The 14,291-nt window shown below is 42.6% G+C and overlaps 1 protein-coding gene across 1 annotated transcript in view; it reads right to left on the bottom strand.

The window, feature by feature from the left end:
* The window catches only part of Tacr1 (tachykinin receptor 1), a 179,919-nt gene that overhangs the window by 5,188 nt on the left and 160,440 nt on the right, over window positions 1-14,291 (bottom strand). Inside the window, exons 3-4 of the mRNA XM_005364701.2 lie at window positions 3,238-3,388; window positions 1,219-1,415 (exon numbers count right to left, since the gene is read on the bottom strand). Coding sequence (XP_005364758.1) covers window positions 1,219-1,415; window positions 3,238-3,388 — 348 coding nt within the window. The remainder of the gene's footprint in view (window positions 1-1,218; window positions 1,416-3,237; window positions 3,389-14,291) is intronic.

Raw genomic sequence — 14,291 nt, forward strand, 5'->3', positions numbered from 1 at the left:
CAGGGGGGAGGTGGGGGGCGGTGGCGGGGAGGAGGCGGAAATCCTCAATAAATAAATAAATTAAAAAAAAAGAAAAAAAAAGTATGTATCTAGACTCAACCCTTGGCTACCAGGGATGTTTTATCAGGGTGCCGCAGTTTCTGTATTTGTTAACAAAAATGGAGAATCATCTTTACTTAAATATATGTTGAGAGATTTAACCTAAAAACTTGGAGATAGGTTGTCAAACTATTCTTAGACAATGAAGCTGTGATGATGCGGGAGTCCCCTCTATGTGCTGTGATTACCATTAATGAATAAAAAAAAACTGCCTTGGCCTAGTTGATAGGGCAGAACTTAGGTAGGTGGGTAGCCGGAACTGAATGCTGGGAGAAAGAAGGGCGGAGTGAGAGAGAGACACCGCTGAACCACCAAAGTCAGACATGCTGAATCTTTGCTGGTAAGCCACTGCCACGTGGCGATACACAGCTTACTAGAAATGGGATAAATCAATATAAGAGTTAGCCAATAAGAAGCTAGAGCTAATGGGCCAAGCAGTGTTTTAACTAACATGATTTCTGTGTAATTATTTTGGTTCTGGGCGACTGGGACAAACAAGTGGCCTTCCTGTTACACTGTGAGATCATAGAAGACCACAGAGGCAAGTTCAAGAGGATGTCATTCTTCACATACTTCCAGTGCGTAAGTGTCTTAGTTACAGGGGGCTCTTCATATATATATATATATATATATGTGTGTGTGTGTGTGTGTGTGTGTGTGTGTGTATGTATATATGAATATATGTATGTATATATATGTGTATACACACATATAGATAGATAGATAGATAGATAGATAGATAGATAGATAGATAGATAGATAGAATGGGGGGGGGGTCGGAGGGTAAGGTAAAAGGGTTTTTCCATTTCCCCTTCATCTCAACAGCCTTCCCCAAATAAATGTTGGATGCTTCCTTTGGGTGACAATCACACTACAACCTGGTATCCCAGGCCCCTCCTTTGTGCTCTCGACCTGCCACAGTGAATGCTTTATTGCTGACAGCCTCTGGGGGGCTCCCTTCTCTGAACTGTCTGAGTTCACCTCTGTTGGGAGAAGGCCTGAGCTTGTCTTGACACCGATGAGCGTGGGTGGCTCGGAGTGTGTGGTGAGCTTGCGGCAGACCAACTCCTCCCTCTTGAGGTAGCCTGTGGTTGGGGTGTGTGAGCATGGCATCCTCACCTGTCGTTGAGGCAGCAGTAGATGATGGGGTTGTACATGGTGGAGCTCATGGCCAGCCACATGATGGCCAGGTAGACCTGCTGGATGAACTTCTTGACGTAGAGGTCTGGGTTGATGTAGGGCAGGAGGAAGAAGATGTGGAAGGGCAGCCAGCAGATGGCGAAGGTACACACAACCACGATCATCATTTTCACCACCTGGGAAGAGGGCAAGGCAGGCAGGCCCATCAGCACATCTTCCTGTGGGGTGGCTTCTGTCCCCTCCCCATCACTGTGTAGTGCGGGTAGGAAGGGAGGTGTTTATAATATCGTCTTTTAAGGAGGCTCGGAGACCTTTAACAGTGAGGCTTAAGGGTGCTGGTTATAGTTGTTAGCGTGTGATCCAGGACTGCCATCATCACTACCACCAGGAACTTGTCAGGAATTACAGGTTCCTGGACCCGTCCCAGATGTACAGAATTATAACCTGAGAGTGGATCAGGACCCCTTCAGAGGATATGATGTGCTGTTATGTGCCCCTGCTGGGAAATGTATAGAGAAGCAAAGGGGGAGACAGTGAGCAGAAGTGAATGGGGACTCAGGAGAGAAGGCCCAGGGAAGGCAGCAGAGGGCTGGGCCAGTGGAGGAAGGGAGTCGGGGAAGGTGCTTGGTTGGGAGATTGAAGCAGAGGGGAGAAGGGAGAGCTTTGGAGAGCCCCTGTAAGGACAAATCCAGTGTTTAAAGGGGGCTTGAGGAAGGTCTGTGAGACTTGGAAGCCTGAGTGTTTATGTTAGGCCCCAATGGTGAATCGCTACTGCCAGTGACACGTGACACGTGACAGTATTAGGACACAGGCCTTTGGGAAACCATTAGACACTGATAGCAAAGATTTATAGAGAAGATTAAAGCCCTTATTAGAGAGGCCTAGGACTCTCTTGCCTTTCTACTGCGAGAGCACCCAGTGCGAAGGCGACTGCCATGGCAGGAAGTGCCTCGCAGACAGGGGCTCTGCCTTGGTCCTGGCCTCCTGGTCTCCAGAGCTGTGAAGACCAATTTCTCTTGTTTATAAATTTCCAGACAAAAGTGCTTTCTTTGTGTAAGCATGTGTGTGTGTGCAAGTTGTGTGCATTTGTCTGAGTTCTATGTATGTGTATGTATGTGAGTGTGTATGAGTTGTATATGCATATATATGTATATGTGTGTGTATGAATGGTATACATGTGTATGAGTTTGTGTATGTTTGCATATTAGCATATGTGTTTGTATATATGTATATGAATATGTGCATATGTGTATGTGCATGATAATGTGTATATGAATGTCTACACATGAAGGATTATGTGAATGTACATGAGTATATATATGAATACATGCATATTTGTGTATAAGTATGTACATATATATGAGTGTGTGAATTTGAATATGTGTCTCTATATGAGTGTATACACATGTGACATACATGTGTGAATTTATGCAATTGAGTGTATTTGTATGGACATATGAGAGTGTATATGTATATAAAGTTTGTGAGTATATGTATATGAGCATCTATATGTGTATGTTTATATACGTGTGTATGTGTATGAGTGTGTGCACATGTATACTAGTATTTGTGTGCATGTTTATGAATGCCTATATTTGTATGTGTAAATGTTCATGAGGGTATGTGCATATATATGTGTATGTACAAGTGCATTTTTGGATGTATGCATGTGTATGACTGTTTATGTTTGTGTGTATATGAATGTCTATATGTGGATGTATATGTGTATATGAGTGTTGTGTGTATTATGTAAATGCATGTGTGTGGAAGAGTAGTTTTGTATGTGTATGATTATGTGTATATATGAGACTTTGCAAATGTGTATGACTGAGTGTGTACATGTACTGGTGGGTGTGAAGAAAGATCCTGCTTTCCTCTTTTGTTCCTGAGGTCCAGAGATGCTTATGGCTTCTGCCTTAGAACTATACCCCACTCCCTGCCCTCTCTCCTGTTACTGTCAGTGCCATGGTGGTCTATGCCTACTTGCCCTTTGCTCACCTTGCGCTTGGCAGATACTTGCTCGTGGTAACGGTTGGAGGAGTCCCCAGGGATCTCACTGGCCCACAGTGTGATCCCTACCACAGTGTATGCATAGCCAATCACCAGCAGAGGTAGGAAGTAGATCAGCACAGTCACACAGATGTGGTACCTGTGAGGTAGACAGAGGAGTCAGTCTTAGAAATAGCAGGCTCCAAACCCAAACCTGAATAGCTGAACACCCTAGGGGGCTCAAGACCCAGCAATACCACTCTTGGGAATATACCCAAAGGATGCTCAATCATACTATAAGGACATTTGCTCAACTGTGTTTATGGCAGCATTATTCATAATAGCCAGAACCTGGAAACCTAGATGCCCTCAACTGAAGAACGGATAAAGAAAATGTGGTACATTTACACAATGGTATTGCTCAGTGGTAAAAAAAAATGATATCTTGAAATTTGCGTGCTAATGGATGGAACTAGAAAAAAACAACCTGAGTGAGGTAACCCAGACACAGAAAGACAAAGTACAGCAGTATGCATTCACTCATAAGTGGATGCCTTGCTCAGTTTGGCCATCATGAAAAGAGGAATGTTGGGCTGGAGAGATGGCTCAGTGGTTAAGAGTGTTGGCTGCTCTTCCAGAAGTCCTGAGTTCAATTCCCAGCAACCACATGGTGGCTCATAACCATCTGTAATGAGATCTGTCACCCTCTTCTGGCATGCAGGCATACATGGAAGCAGAATGTTGTATACATAATAAATAAATAAATCTTTTAAAAAAGAAATAAAAGAGGAATGTCATCCTCATAGAATGAATGGGTGATAAGCCAGAGAGAACAACCCAATTAAATTCATATTCTTCTAGTAGACTTTCCCCATGTTTATAACTTTTCTTGGTTTTTTTTTGTGAGCATAAATCTCACAAAAATCACACAAAAAAGATGCAACAGTGGAGGTAATGTTTATTTTGGCTTCCATTCTGAAGGGCTACAGTCCATGGCAGGAAGGCAAGGCAGCAGGGGAGGCAGCTGGCCACATTGCTCTAGTCATAGTCAGGAATCAGATAGGAAAGAAGTAGGTCTGGACTGTAAAATGGGCTAGCTCCTAATATCACACTTTTCCCAGCAAGGCTCCATTTCCTAAGGTTCCATGGCCTTCCAAAAATAGCTCCACCTGCTGGTAAGCAACTGTACAAACCTATGAGCCTGTGAGGGGCATTTCACATTCAAATTGTAACAGTAGTAGAGGTTGGAGGCCCGGATCTTCCTGCCTCAGCCTCTGGAGCTCTGGGACTGCAGTTAGAGATGTGTACCCTCTCAGCCCAGAGCCAACTTCCTATGGTTGGGGAAGAGCCCCTGTAGACTTGTTTCCTTCCACTCTCTGACAGCCAGTGCTGAGCTCCCACTTTTCAACAGGGAACCCACGTTGACATTCTGTCTCTCCTCGCTCTGTCATGTCCTTGTCAATCTCAGCAGCTCTGCCACATCACCAGCCTTCTCTGAATATGGAAATCAACAATTTGAAAATACTTGAGGAGTCCTGAGCCCTGAGCTGCAGAATTGGCGAGGCTGAGTGGTAGTACATCCATTGCGTGCAGGCACACTGATCCTGGCTCCTGGGGCTCTCAAGGTCCTCTGGGTCGTCACTTCCTCCTACAGCCACCACAGCAGTGACAGTGTGCTGTGTGCCCAATTTGCTTTTAGTCCTTCCTTCAGGTTGTTGTGGTGACTGTGCTTACAAACAAAGTATTTAGAGATGACAGGGATGGACAGAACCAGAGAATATTCCAAGACTCCCCCATGGTCCCTTCTTAAAAGAAAAGCTCTGCTTCCTGTGGACTGATTAATAATTGTACAAATGAACAAACACTCTGGTTGTGCCTTGACAGGTTACTGCCTTGGGGTGCTCTCTGGACCTGTCAAGGGAAGGATGCATGGAAAGATACTGTTGTCCAATAGATGCTTCTTTCTTTGGATCCATGTGTTACTCACAGCTGGTTTCAGAATCCCCTAGAGAACTTGAGCAATTGCAAAAGAGCTGGTCATAAAAAAAAGCACTTATTTATTTATTTTACATATTTGTGTTTGTGGTGTATATGTGTGCATGTGTATATGTAGGTTATTATGTGGTAAGGGTGTGTATGCCCAGGCATCTGCAAGTGCAGGTCACAGGTTGACATTGATTATCTTATTCTATGACTCTCTACCTTATTTTTGGAGGTAGGGTCTCCCACTCAACACAGAGATCACTGATTGGCTAGACCGGGGGGTGGGCTAGCAAGCTCCAGGGATTGTCTTGTGTCTGCCTCTCATTTCTGAGATCACAGGTGTGACCCACCTTGACCCACCTCACTGGGCTCTTTGCATGGTTCCTGGGAATCTAAATTCAGGTCCCCATGGTTTCATAGAATTTTACCCACTGAGTTGTCTCCCCTGTGCCAAATCCCTTGAACTTATAGCAAATTCCCAGGAGATACTGCTGTTCCTGGTTCAGAAATTGAAAAACATTGCCCTGGACCAGTGGTTCTCAGCCTCAAGTGCATAGAAGAGTGGCTGTGAGAGCTTTTAATGTCCAGTGACTGAAGGTGTTCATTCAATTAGCCTGGGTGTGGGAGTAGAAGAGTATAATATAGAAAATTCCCTAATTTATTGTAATAAATGGTGGGGCTGGGGAACTTCTATTTTAGGCTTTGAATTCACAAGACCGATGAGTCCCTGTTGGGACTCCATGGGTATTTGTAATTGAATGACTTCATTAGAAGCATGTGTTAAATTCATTTCTCCTTATATAACTTATCTTTTGGTATCTGGGGTCTTGTTGATCAGAGGAGCCTGTGCTTACAGAAGTAGCTAATTCATAGAGATAATAGTCACAGCCTTTTTCTCTCAGCCTTCTTCCCCCTCTCTTTTTTCTCTGATACAGGATCTCACTATGTAGCCTGGTCTTTGAAATTGTGCTGTCTTCCTCCCTTGGGTTCCTTAGATACATATACTACTACACCAGGCTGATCCTTCTTTTTCCAAGGGACAAAAAAAGAATGTTGTTATTTCTTTGGAAATAACAATCAATATGAACTCAATTTTGGTTAAAAGATATGACAGGGGCTGTGGAGATGGCTTGGTCAGTAAGATGCTTGCCTCCCAACCGTGAGGACTTGAGTTCATATCTACAGGACACATGAAAAAAATCCAGGTGTGGCAGTACCCATCTGTAATCCAAATACTTGTATATGGAGATAGGCAGACCCTTGAAGCACACTACACAGAAAGTCTAGCTAGAATGGTGAGCTCCAGCTTCAGCAAGAGACCCTGTCTCAAAAAATAAGGTATAGGGTGACTGAGAAAGATACCTGATGTTGGCCTCCGGTATCCACATGAGTGTTCAAATATGTGTGCATGAGAACATATGCCCATGACATGTACACAAAACACACAAACACACACATAAACTCACAGTGTTATAGTCAGGTTGAACATTATTTTTTTCTATTGCCTAACAGGAATAATGAAGAATAATAGATAGATTGTCAATTAGTTTCATTTCTAGGCACACACTCAAAGAAACAGGAAGCCTGAACACCAACAGATATTTATGCCATATTATTCATAGCAGCTAAGATATGGGAACAGCACAAATACAAATCAATGGATGAATGGATAAAAAAAATTGTGGAATTCAGCCTGAGAGAAGATGGTATCTTGGTCTACAGATAAACTCTGCAAACACTATGCTAGGGGAATAAGTGAGCAGACATAGTAGGGTAAATTCTGAAGAATTCTGCTTCATATAACACATATGCCATAGAGACAGGGAGTAGATTAGTAGGTAGAGAGTAAGTATGTGGGGGACAGAGTAGGAATTCATACTCAGTGTGCATAGCGGTTCTGTTTGGGATGATGAAAATATTCTAGAAATGGACTGATGAGTGTGTCATAGCAGTGCGAATGCTCTAATGTCACTGAACTGTACTCTTTAAAACTCAAAAGTGATTATTTTAAATTATGTGTTTGCATGTGTGCCTATGTGTGTGCCTGTGCACATGAGTGCAGTGCTCACGGAGGCCAGATGAGAGTGCTGGGTTCCTTGGCCAGGGTAGGTGCAGGGACCTAAACTCTGCAAGACTACTATGCATTCTTAACCACTGAGCCAACTCTCCAGACCTGGACTGTACACTTTAAGATGGTTAAGATGGTAGGTCTTAAAAATATATATATTTCTAAATAAAATAACTATATAAAGTATTTTAGCCTGGCCTTCCTGATTCTATTTCTCCAGATTTATAAGTCTATAGCCTTATGGTTTGTTTCTCTGTGTACTCCTCAACAGATCCCTCCTAGAAAAGAGAAAGGTTTTTTTTTATTATTTTATTTGTTTTTTAAAACAATCTTTTCTCAGTTTACATACCAATGCTAGTTCTTACTCCCGCCTCTCCTCCCCGAATGCAGTGGTCTATTATTTGTATTTCGATAAATAAATCTTGCCTGAAGACCAGAGCAAAGCTAAAGCCACTAGAGAAGTCTTACCTCTACCAAGGCTGGGAGACCACAGACTAAGCAAACAGCCTCTCTCTCCTCCCATTTTATATTCCGTCTAGCACTGGATTAATGACATATGACTCCTCAGTACTGGGATTAAAGGCATAGGCCACCACCACCTGAATTTATTCCTGCACTGATTTTGTATTGCCCAGGGTGGCCTTGAACTCACAGAGATCCATCTGACTCTGTCTCCCAAATCTTGGGATTAAAGGTGTGTGTCAAAATTGCCTGACCTCTAGTGGCTTTAGCTTTGCCTCTGGTCTTCAGGCAGGAGTTACTCATCAAATTACAAGCAATATACCACTATACCCACACCTTCCCCCCACCTCATCCCTGTCCACCCCTTAGAGAGGGTAAGGCTTCCCATGGGGAGTCAATAAAGTCTGGCACATCTCTTTGAGACAGGACCAAGGTCCTCCTCCTCTATTCCCCTATATTTAGGCTGGGCAAGGTATCCCTCCAAAGAGAATAGGCTCCACAAAACCAGTTCAAGCATTAGGGATAAATCCTGGTACTGGCAATTGATGTAGGATTGCCCTGTGTATGTTGAGATTACCATTAATAAATAAAGAAACTGCTTTGGACCTATAGCGGGGCAGAATTTAGCTAGGTGGGGAAAACTAAGCTGAATGTTGGGAGGAAGAAGGCAGAGTCAGAGAGAAGTCATGGAGCCTCTGGAGACAGATGCTGGGAACTTTAGCCAGTAAGCCACAGCCACATGATGATATACAGAATAATAGAGATAGATTAATTTAGGATGTGAGTTTATCCATAAATATGCTTAAGCTACTGGCCAAACAGTTTTGCAAATAATATGGTTTTCAGAACTTATCTAGGCAGAGAAAACTAAGCTGAATTCTGGGAGGAAGAAAGGTGGAATCAGAGAGAAACCATGGAGCCACTGGAGACAGATGCTGGGAACTTTAGCCAGTAAGCCACAGCCAAGTGGTGATACACAGATTAATAGAAATGGGTTAAATTAATATGCAAGAGTTAGCCAATAAGAATCTAGAGCTAATGGGCCAAGCAGTGATTTAATTAATACAGTTTCTGTGTGGTTATTTTGGGACTAAGCAGCCAGGATGAACAAGTGGCTCTTACCCTCTCCAACAAATTGGCACTAATGTGGCAAACTAAAATCCGCTAAAAAACCTGAGAGAGCTTAATTCTAGACACAGAACTACAAAGTTTAACACAACTTCTTGCTGTTTACTGGTGGCATGCCACAGCTCCTTTAAGAGAGGCTTTCCTGAATCAGCTGTAGCAAAAAAAAAAAAAAGCCATGCTGTTTTAAAATGCTGACTTTCTGGGCCATGCTGCCAGCATGACCTCTGGCTTTTTTGGAAGTCAGAGCATTTGGGGTTTGTGAGCAGCGTATTGTGGCTTGCTTGATGGCAACATGGACCAGCTGTGTGCCTGAAAGTGGGGTGGTGTGAGCTCAGAGGCACAAGTGGCTCCACCGTGCTGGACAGGTAAGGCAAGCAGGAAATACTGTATATACCCTAGTAATGGTGTAGCTTAAGTTTTAAGAAGTGCTTAGCATTTTATAAAGCACTCCTGGACAGTAAAGAATTATAGATATATAATAAAGACAAATCCAGATGGAAAAGAACTGTAAACAAGTCACAGTGTTGGATAAATGTATGTAGGCTTGGGAGAGAGAAGAAAAAAGTATAGAGAGTCATAAAAGGAAGCTAAGAAAAAAGGTAAAGTCTTTAAAGAGACAGAGTACAGATAGTCATAGATTAAAAGAAGTAAAAAAATAAGCCACATAAAGATGGAATATACACAGAGAGTCTGGATGATGTATACTATTGTCTTTTCTTTAAATTTTTTGACTGTGAAGGAGCTAAGTACAAGGAGACATTTCATTGTATGGACTGGTAATCTAAACCAGCATATGTGTTCTAAAGGTATCATGACTTCCAAATTTGGGTTGAAGGATATGTTGCTTTGGAAAAGAGGTTCTTCTCTTGTTTCCACAGAGGATGAGAACCTGTGGATTGCTTCCAAACTAGTATGGATTGATGGAACAAGACCACCCAAAGGTTGTCATGAACACTCCCAAAAATTACTATGCCCAACAATCAGCAGGAAACAGTATGAAGAAAACTACGCCCATATTTCCAAATATTGTTTATAAACATTTCTTTACATTTAAAGGGGGGAAATGCTATAGAGATTTGCATTGATAAAGATCTTGGCTTATTGATATAAACTTAAAGTCAATTTTGTTATACTAAATGTATATATTTTTGCTCTTGATTAAGGTATTGTGATTGTGCAGATCATTTAAAAATGTAATGTATAATTAAGATATATAGGTAAATAAGAGTGATCTATAATAGTCAAGCTTGTAGTCATGTTAGTTAGACTTTCTAGATGTACAGAGATATATTTCAGATAGAGAGAGGTATTCTTCAAATTTTTCAAAGACTACAGAATATGGCATTTAAAATGTTTTAATAACTTAGTACTTTTCAGGACAATGAGACACGTCTGCTCCTGGCAGCACCAATTACTTCAAGAGGAAGATAGGCATTGAAGAGGCTCCTTATGGAATATGCTAGCCATTTGGGCAAGAAACTGTTCTTGCCTGGATTGCTTAACTGGACATGTAGGACCCACAGAGAAATGACTGCTGAACTTGCCTAAAGGTGAAATGGTCCTTTGGGGTTTCTGCTTTATGAAAGAGTCTGCAGGACACGGAAGAAAGTGTCTGACAAACTGCCAATATAGGTGGAACTGTTTTTGAAATTTCCTGCTTCATGGAAAAGTCTGTGGATACCATGGACCTGTAGGCTGAAGATGGATGCCCCAATGGTACAGAAGAACTTTGGGTGACTGTCCAGGCAGTAAGATGTCTCTGTCAATTCTAGAGTTCTGGAAGTAGCTTATAATGCACTTTCTGTTTACTTAATATTATAACCTTCTGGAGTCTTTGATGGAGTTGAAGAGTAGATAGGAAGTATATATAAATATTGTAACTGTAATTCTTACTTAATAACTGTTTTGTTATATGTAATTTTACTATGTTAAAGTTAAAACCTTCCTTTTTGTTTAAACAGAAAAGGGGAGGTGATGTGGGATTTCCCTCTGTATGCTGAGACTACCATTAATGAATAAAGAAACTGCTTTGGACCTATAGCAGGGCAGAACTTAGCTAGGTGGGGAAAACTAAGCTGAGTATGTGGAAGAAGAAAGGGAGAAGCCATGGAGCCACCAGAGACAGATGCTGGGAACTTTAGCCAGTAAGCCACAGCCACATGGTGATACACAGATGAATAGAAATGGATTAAATTAATATGTAAGAGTTAGCCAATAAGAAGCTAGAGCTAATGGGCCAAGCAGTGATTTAATTAATTAGCTTCTGTGTGATTATTTTGGGACTAAGCATCCAGGACAAACAAGCAGTCCCTGCCCCCTCCAACAGGCAATGGATTCAGAGGGACTAGTTTGGTCCTATGTGGGTTCCCCTGCAGTCAGTCTGGAATTAGTGAGCTCCCACTATCTTGAGTCAGCTGTTTCGGTGGGGATCCCCATCATGGTCTTGACCCCTTTGCTCATATCACTCTTCCCTCTCTGGAAGTTTGGTCCAGTGCTTTAGCTGAGGTTCTTTGCATCTGCTTCCATCAGTTGCTGGATGAATGTTCTATGATGACAATTAAGGTAGTCATCAATCTGATTAGGGGAAGGCTAGTTCAGGCACCTCCTCCATTATTGCTTAGGTTCTTAGCTAGGATTATCCTTGTGGATTCCTGGGAAATTCCATAGTTCCAAGTTTCTTGCTAGCTCCACAATGACTTCCTCACTCAAGATATCTCTTTCCTTGCTTTCTCTCTCTGACCTTCCCCCATCTCAACCATCCTGTTCCATCATATTCTCATCCCTCCTCCCCTTCTCTCCTCTCCCTCCCCTTCCATCCCCTCACAAAGTTCCCGATTTTCTCAGGAGGTCTTGTCTATTTTCCCTTTCCAAAGGGGTATCAATGGATGTATCTCTTAGGGCTCTCCTTGTTACCTAGCTTCTCTGGGGTGTGGACTGTAGGCTGGTTGTCCTTTGCTTTATGTCTAATATCCACTTATGAGTGAGTACCTTGTTGTCTTTCTGGGTCTGAGTTTCCTCACTCAGGATGTTTTTTTTTAATAGCTCCATTCATTTGGAAAAGGCAAAGTTAATGCCAAGATGAGGTCAAAGTTTAAACACATTCCTGAATCTTGCTCAGATAGACTCCTATTACACAGAAACTGTAAAAAACAAGCAAGCAAGCAAACAAACAAACAAAACCAACAACAAAAAACCTTTCCAAATATTATCTGGTTCTCAAAACTTCCCAATGAGTGTAATTAAAATAAATAGAATCCCATCAGTATAAAACATAAAAATAAATAGATTTCACTGTGACATGTGTTTGAAGACATTTTAATCATATCCTGTGGTTAAGTAAGAGTTAGTCAATGTGTGTATATATGTATATGTGTGTGTATATGCATGCATGCATATGCATGTGTGTTCCAAGACCATTCTTTTAGAATGCTGGTCAATTAACCCGAGTAATCCTGTTTCGTATAGCTCCACACCAGTTCTGGCTTTTCATCTTGATATTTCCTTTTTTCCTTTCAGGCAATGCTTTATGAACTCTCAGAAATAATATCTGCCTTGAGAAAAGAGATCTGGGGTTGGCAATGCTCTAAAGATTGAGCCAGAGAAAGAAGAGGGCTTAGGGGCAACAGGCAGCCGCAGAGGGAACTGCTTGTCTGATTGTGGAGGTGTGCACTGGGCTGTGTAGGCGCAAGTGGGCAGCACTTTGATTGTTACTGTATTTCAGACACACACATGACAACTTTCAGAAGGGGATGTACCCATGTTCCTGGTTTTGTGCCATCTAGTTAACATTTTTAAGCAGCCAAGGAGGCTTGACACATGTTATACAGGGTGAGCTTGCCAAATGGAGACCGTATGGTCCTCAAATTCCACAGATTTCCACTTTCCATACCTTAATACCTCAATGCACACGAACCCAGGTTTCCTTACATTTCACCAGCATGAGCCACTCTGCTGATCAAGGCATCAACAGTGTCAGCTTTTGGAATAATCCTCAACATTTGAAATCAGTGCTGATGTGTTTAATTAAATAGCATCTCGGTGTCTTCATAAGCCCCTCGGGGGACACTAGGTGTCCTGAAGTCAGACCGGGAGCCTGTGAAGGAAGCTAAGCAGGTGTGGATCTGTGCTCCCCATCCTCACTCTATGGAGATAGCTCTGCTTTGTGGGCTGATGCATTGACTTTCTGTGCTTGGAAGGCAGTAGGTGGGAGTTTTCAGCTGCTAAAGAATGACTGGCGGTCATGCATGTGATCCTAATTCCATGCAGCCTGTTAGCTGCCTTCAGTATCTACCCCACTGTGGGCATCATCCAGCACTCCCTGTCTAGCCCCATCACTTGCTGCTCATTGCCTTGACCACCTCCATCACTCTCTGCTCACTACATCCGCTATACCAGCCACCCCTGGGAGCTTGTCAGAGCTGAAGCCCTGCAGATATCACCTTTCGGAATGTGCACTTTAGATTCATGTGCCAGTTCAGGTTGGAAGCACACAGTTCTCTTAGTGCACACTGGGGATCCATGGCAATGTAAACACTGCATAGTATGAGAAGTTCTTTGTAAGTATGGATACAATGTAAATTATATTAATAGAGAAGCATTTAGCAACAGCCTTAGATAGATGGTGATTTTTTTACTAAGTCTATGGAGGGTGAGACAATTGCAGAGTCCTCCCTCCCACTGGGCAGGAGCTTCCCGGAAGAGGAGCTGCTGGTTTAAATAGACAGAAGTGACAGGCAGACAGGCCCAGAACAGCAAGGGGACCCTGGATATGGAAAACAGTGAGTGTGAAGGTACTTAGGCAGGGTCAAGGCATGAAGGAGGTACTTCACCAATACACCACACTGACTGGGACTTGGGTCCTTTGTCTGAGGAGCATCAGTGTGGGTCTTAGTTACAAAGGAAGACAGAGGCCAGATCATGAGGCACATTTTGTGACAGGTTAGAGAATTCCTAATTAATTCTGATGGGAAACCATAAAACTGCTTCTTATGGGGGATTAACTGGATCAGGACATGGTAGAGCTTCGGTGGAGTCGGACAAGGGTAGAAGAACCAGTCTTTCGGATGCTCTGCAGTGATCTAGCAGAAGTGGGAATGACCGGATGTAGGGCAGTGGTTCTCAACTTCCTAATGCCATGGTCCTTTTGTACAGTCCCTCATGGGGTGATGCCCCCAGCCACAACCATAAAATTATTTCATTGCTACTTCATAACTGTAATTTTGCCACTCTATGAATCATAATGTAATCATAATGTAATATCTGATATGCCACCCAAAGGGGTCAAAACTCACAGGTTGCCTACCCCTGGACCCAGCAATACCACTCTTGGGCATATACCCAAGAGAGGCCCTATCATACAACAAAAGTATATGCTCAACTATGTTCATAGCAGCATTGTTTGTAATAGCCAGAACCTGGAAAC

The sequence above is a fragment of the Microtus ochrogaster genome, assembly GCF_000317375.1.
Source record: "Microtus ochrogaster isolate Prairie Vole_2 chromosome 14 unlocalized genomic scaffold, MicOch1.0 chr14_random_3, whole genome shotgun sequence".
Lineage (NCBI taxonomy): Eukaryota > Metazoa > Chordata > Mammalia > Rodentia > Cricetidae > Microtus > Microtus ochrogaster.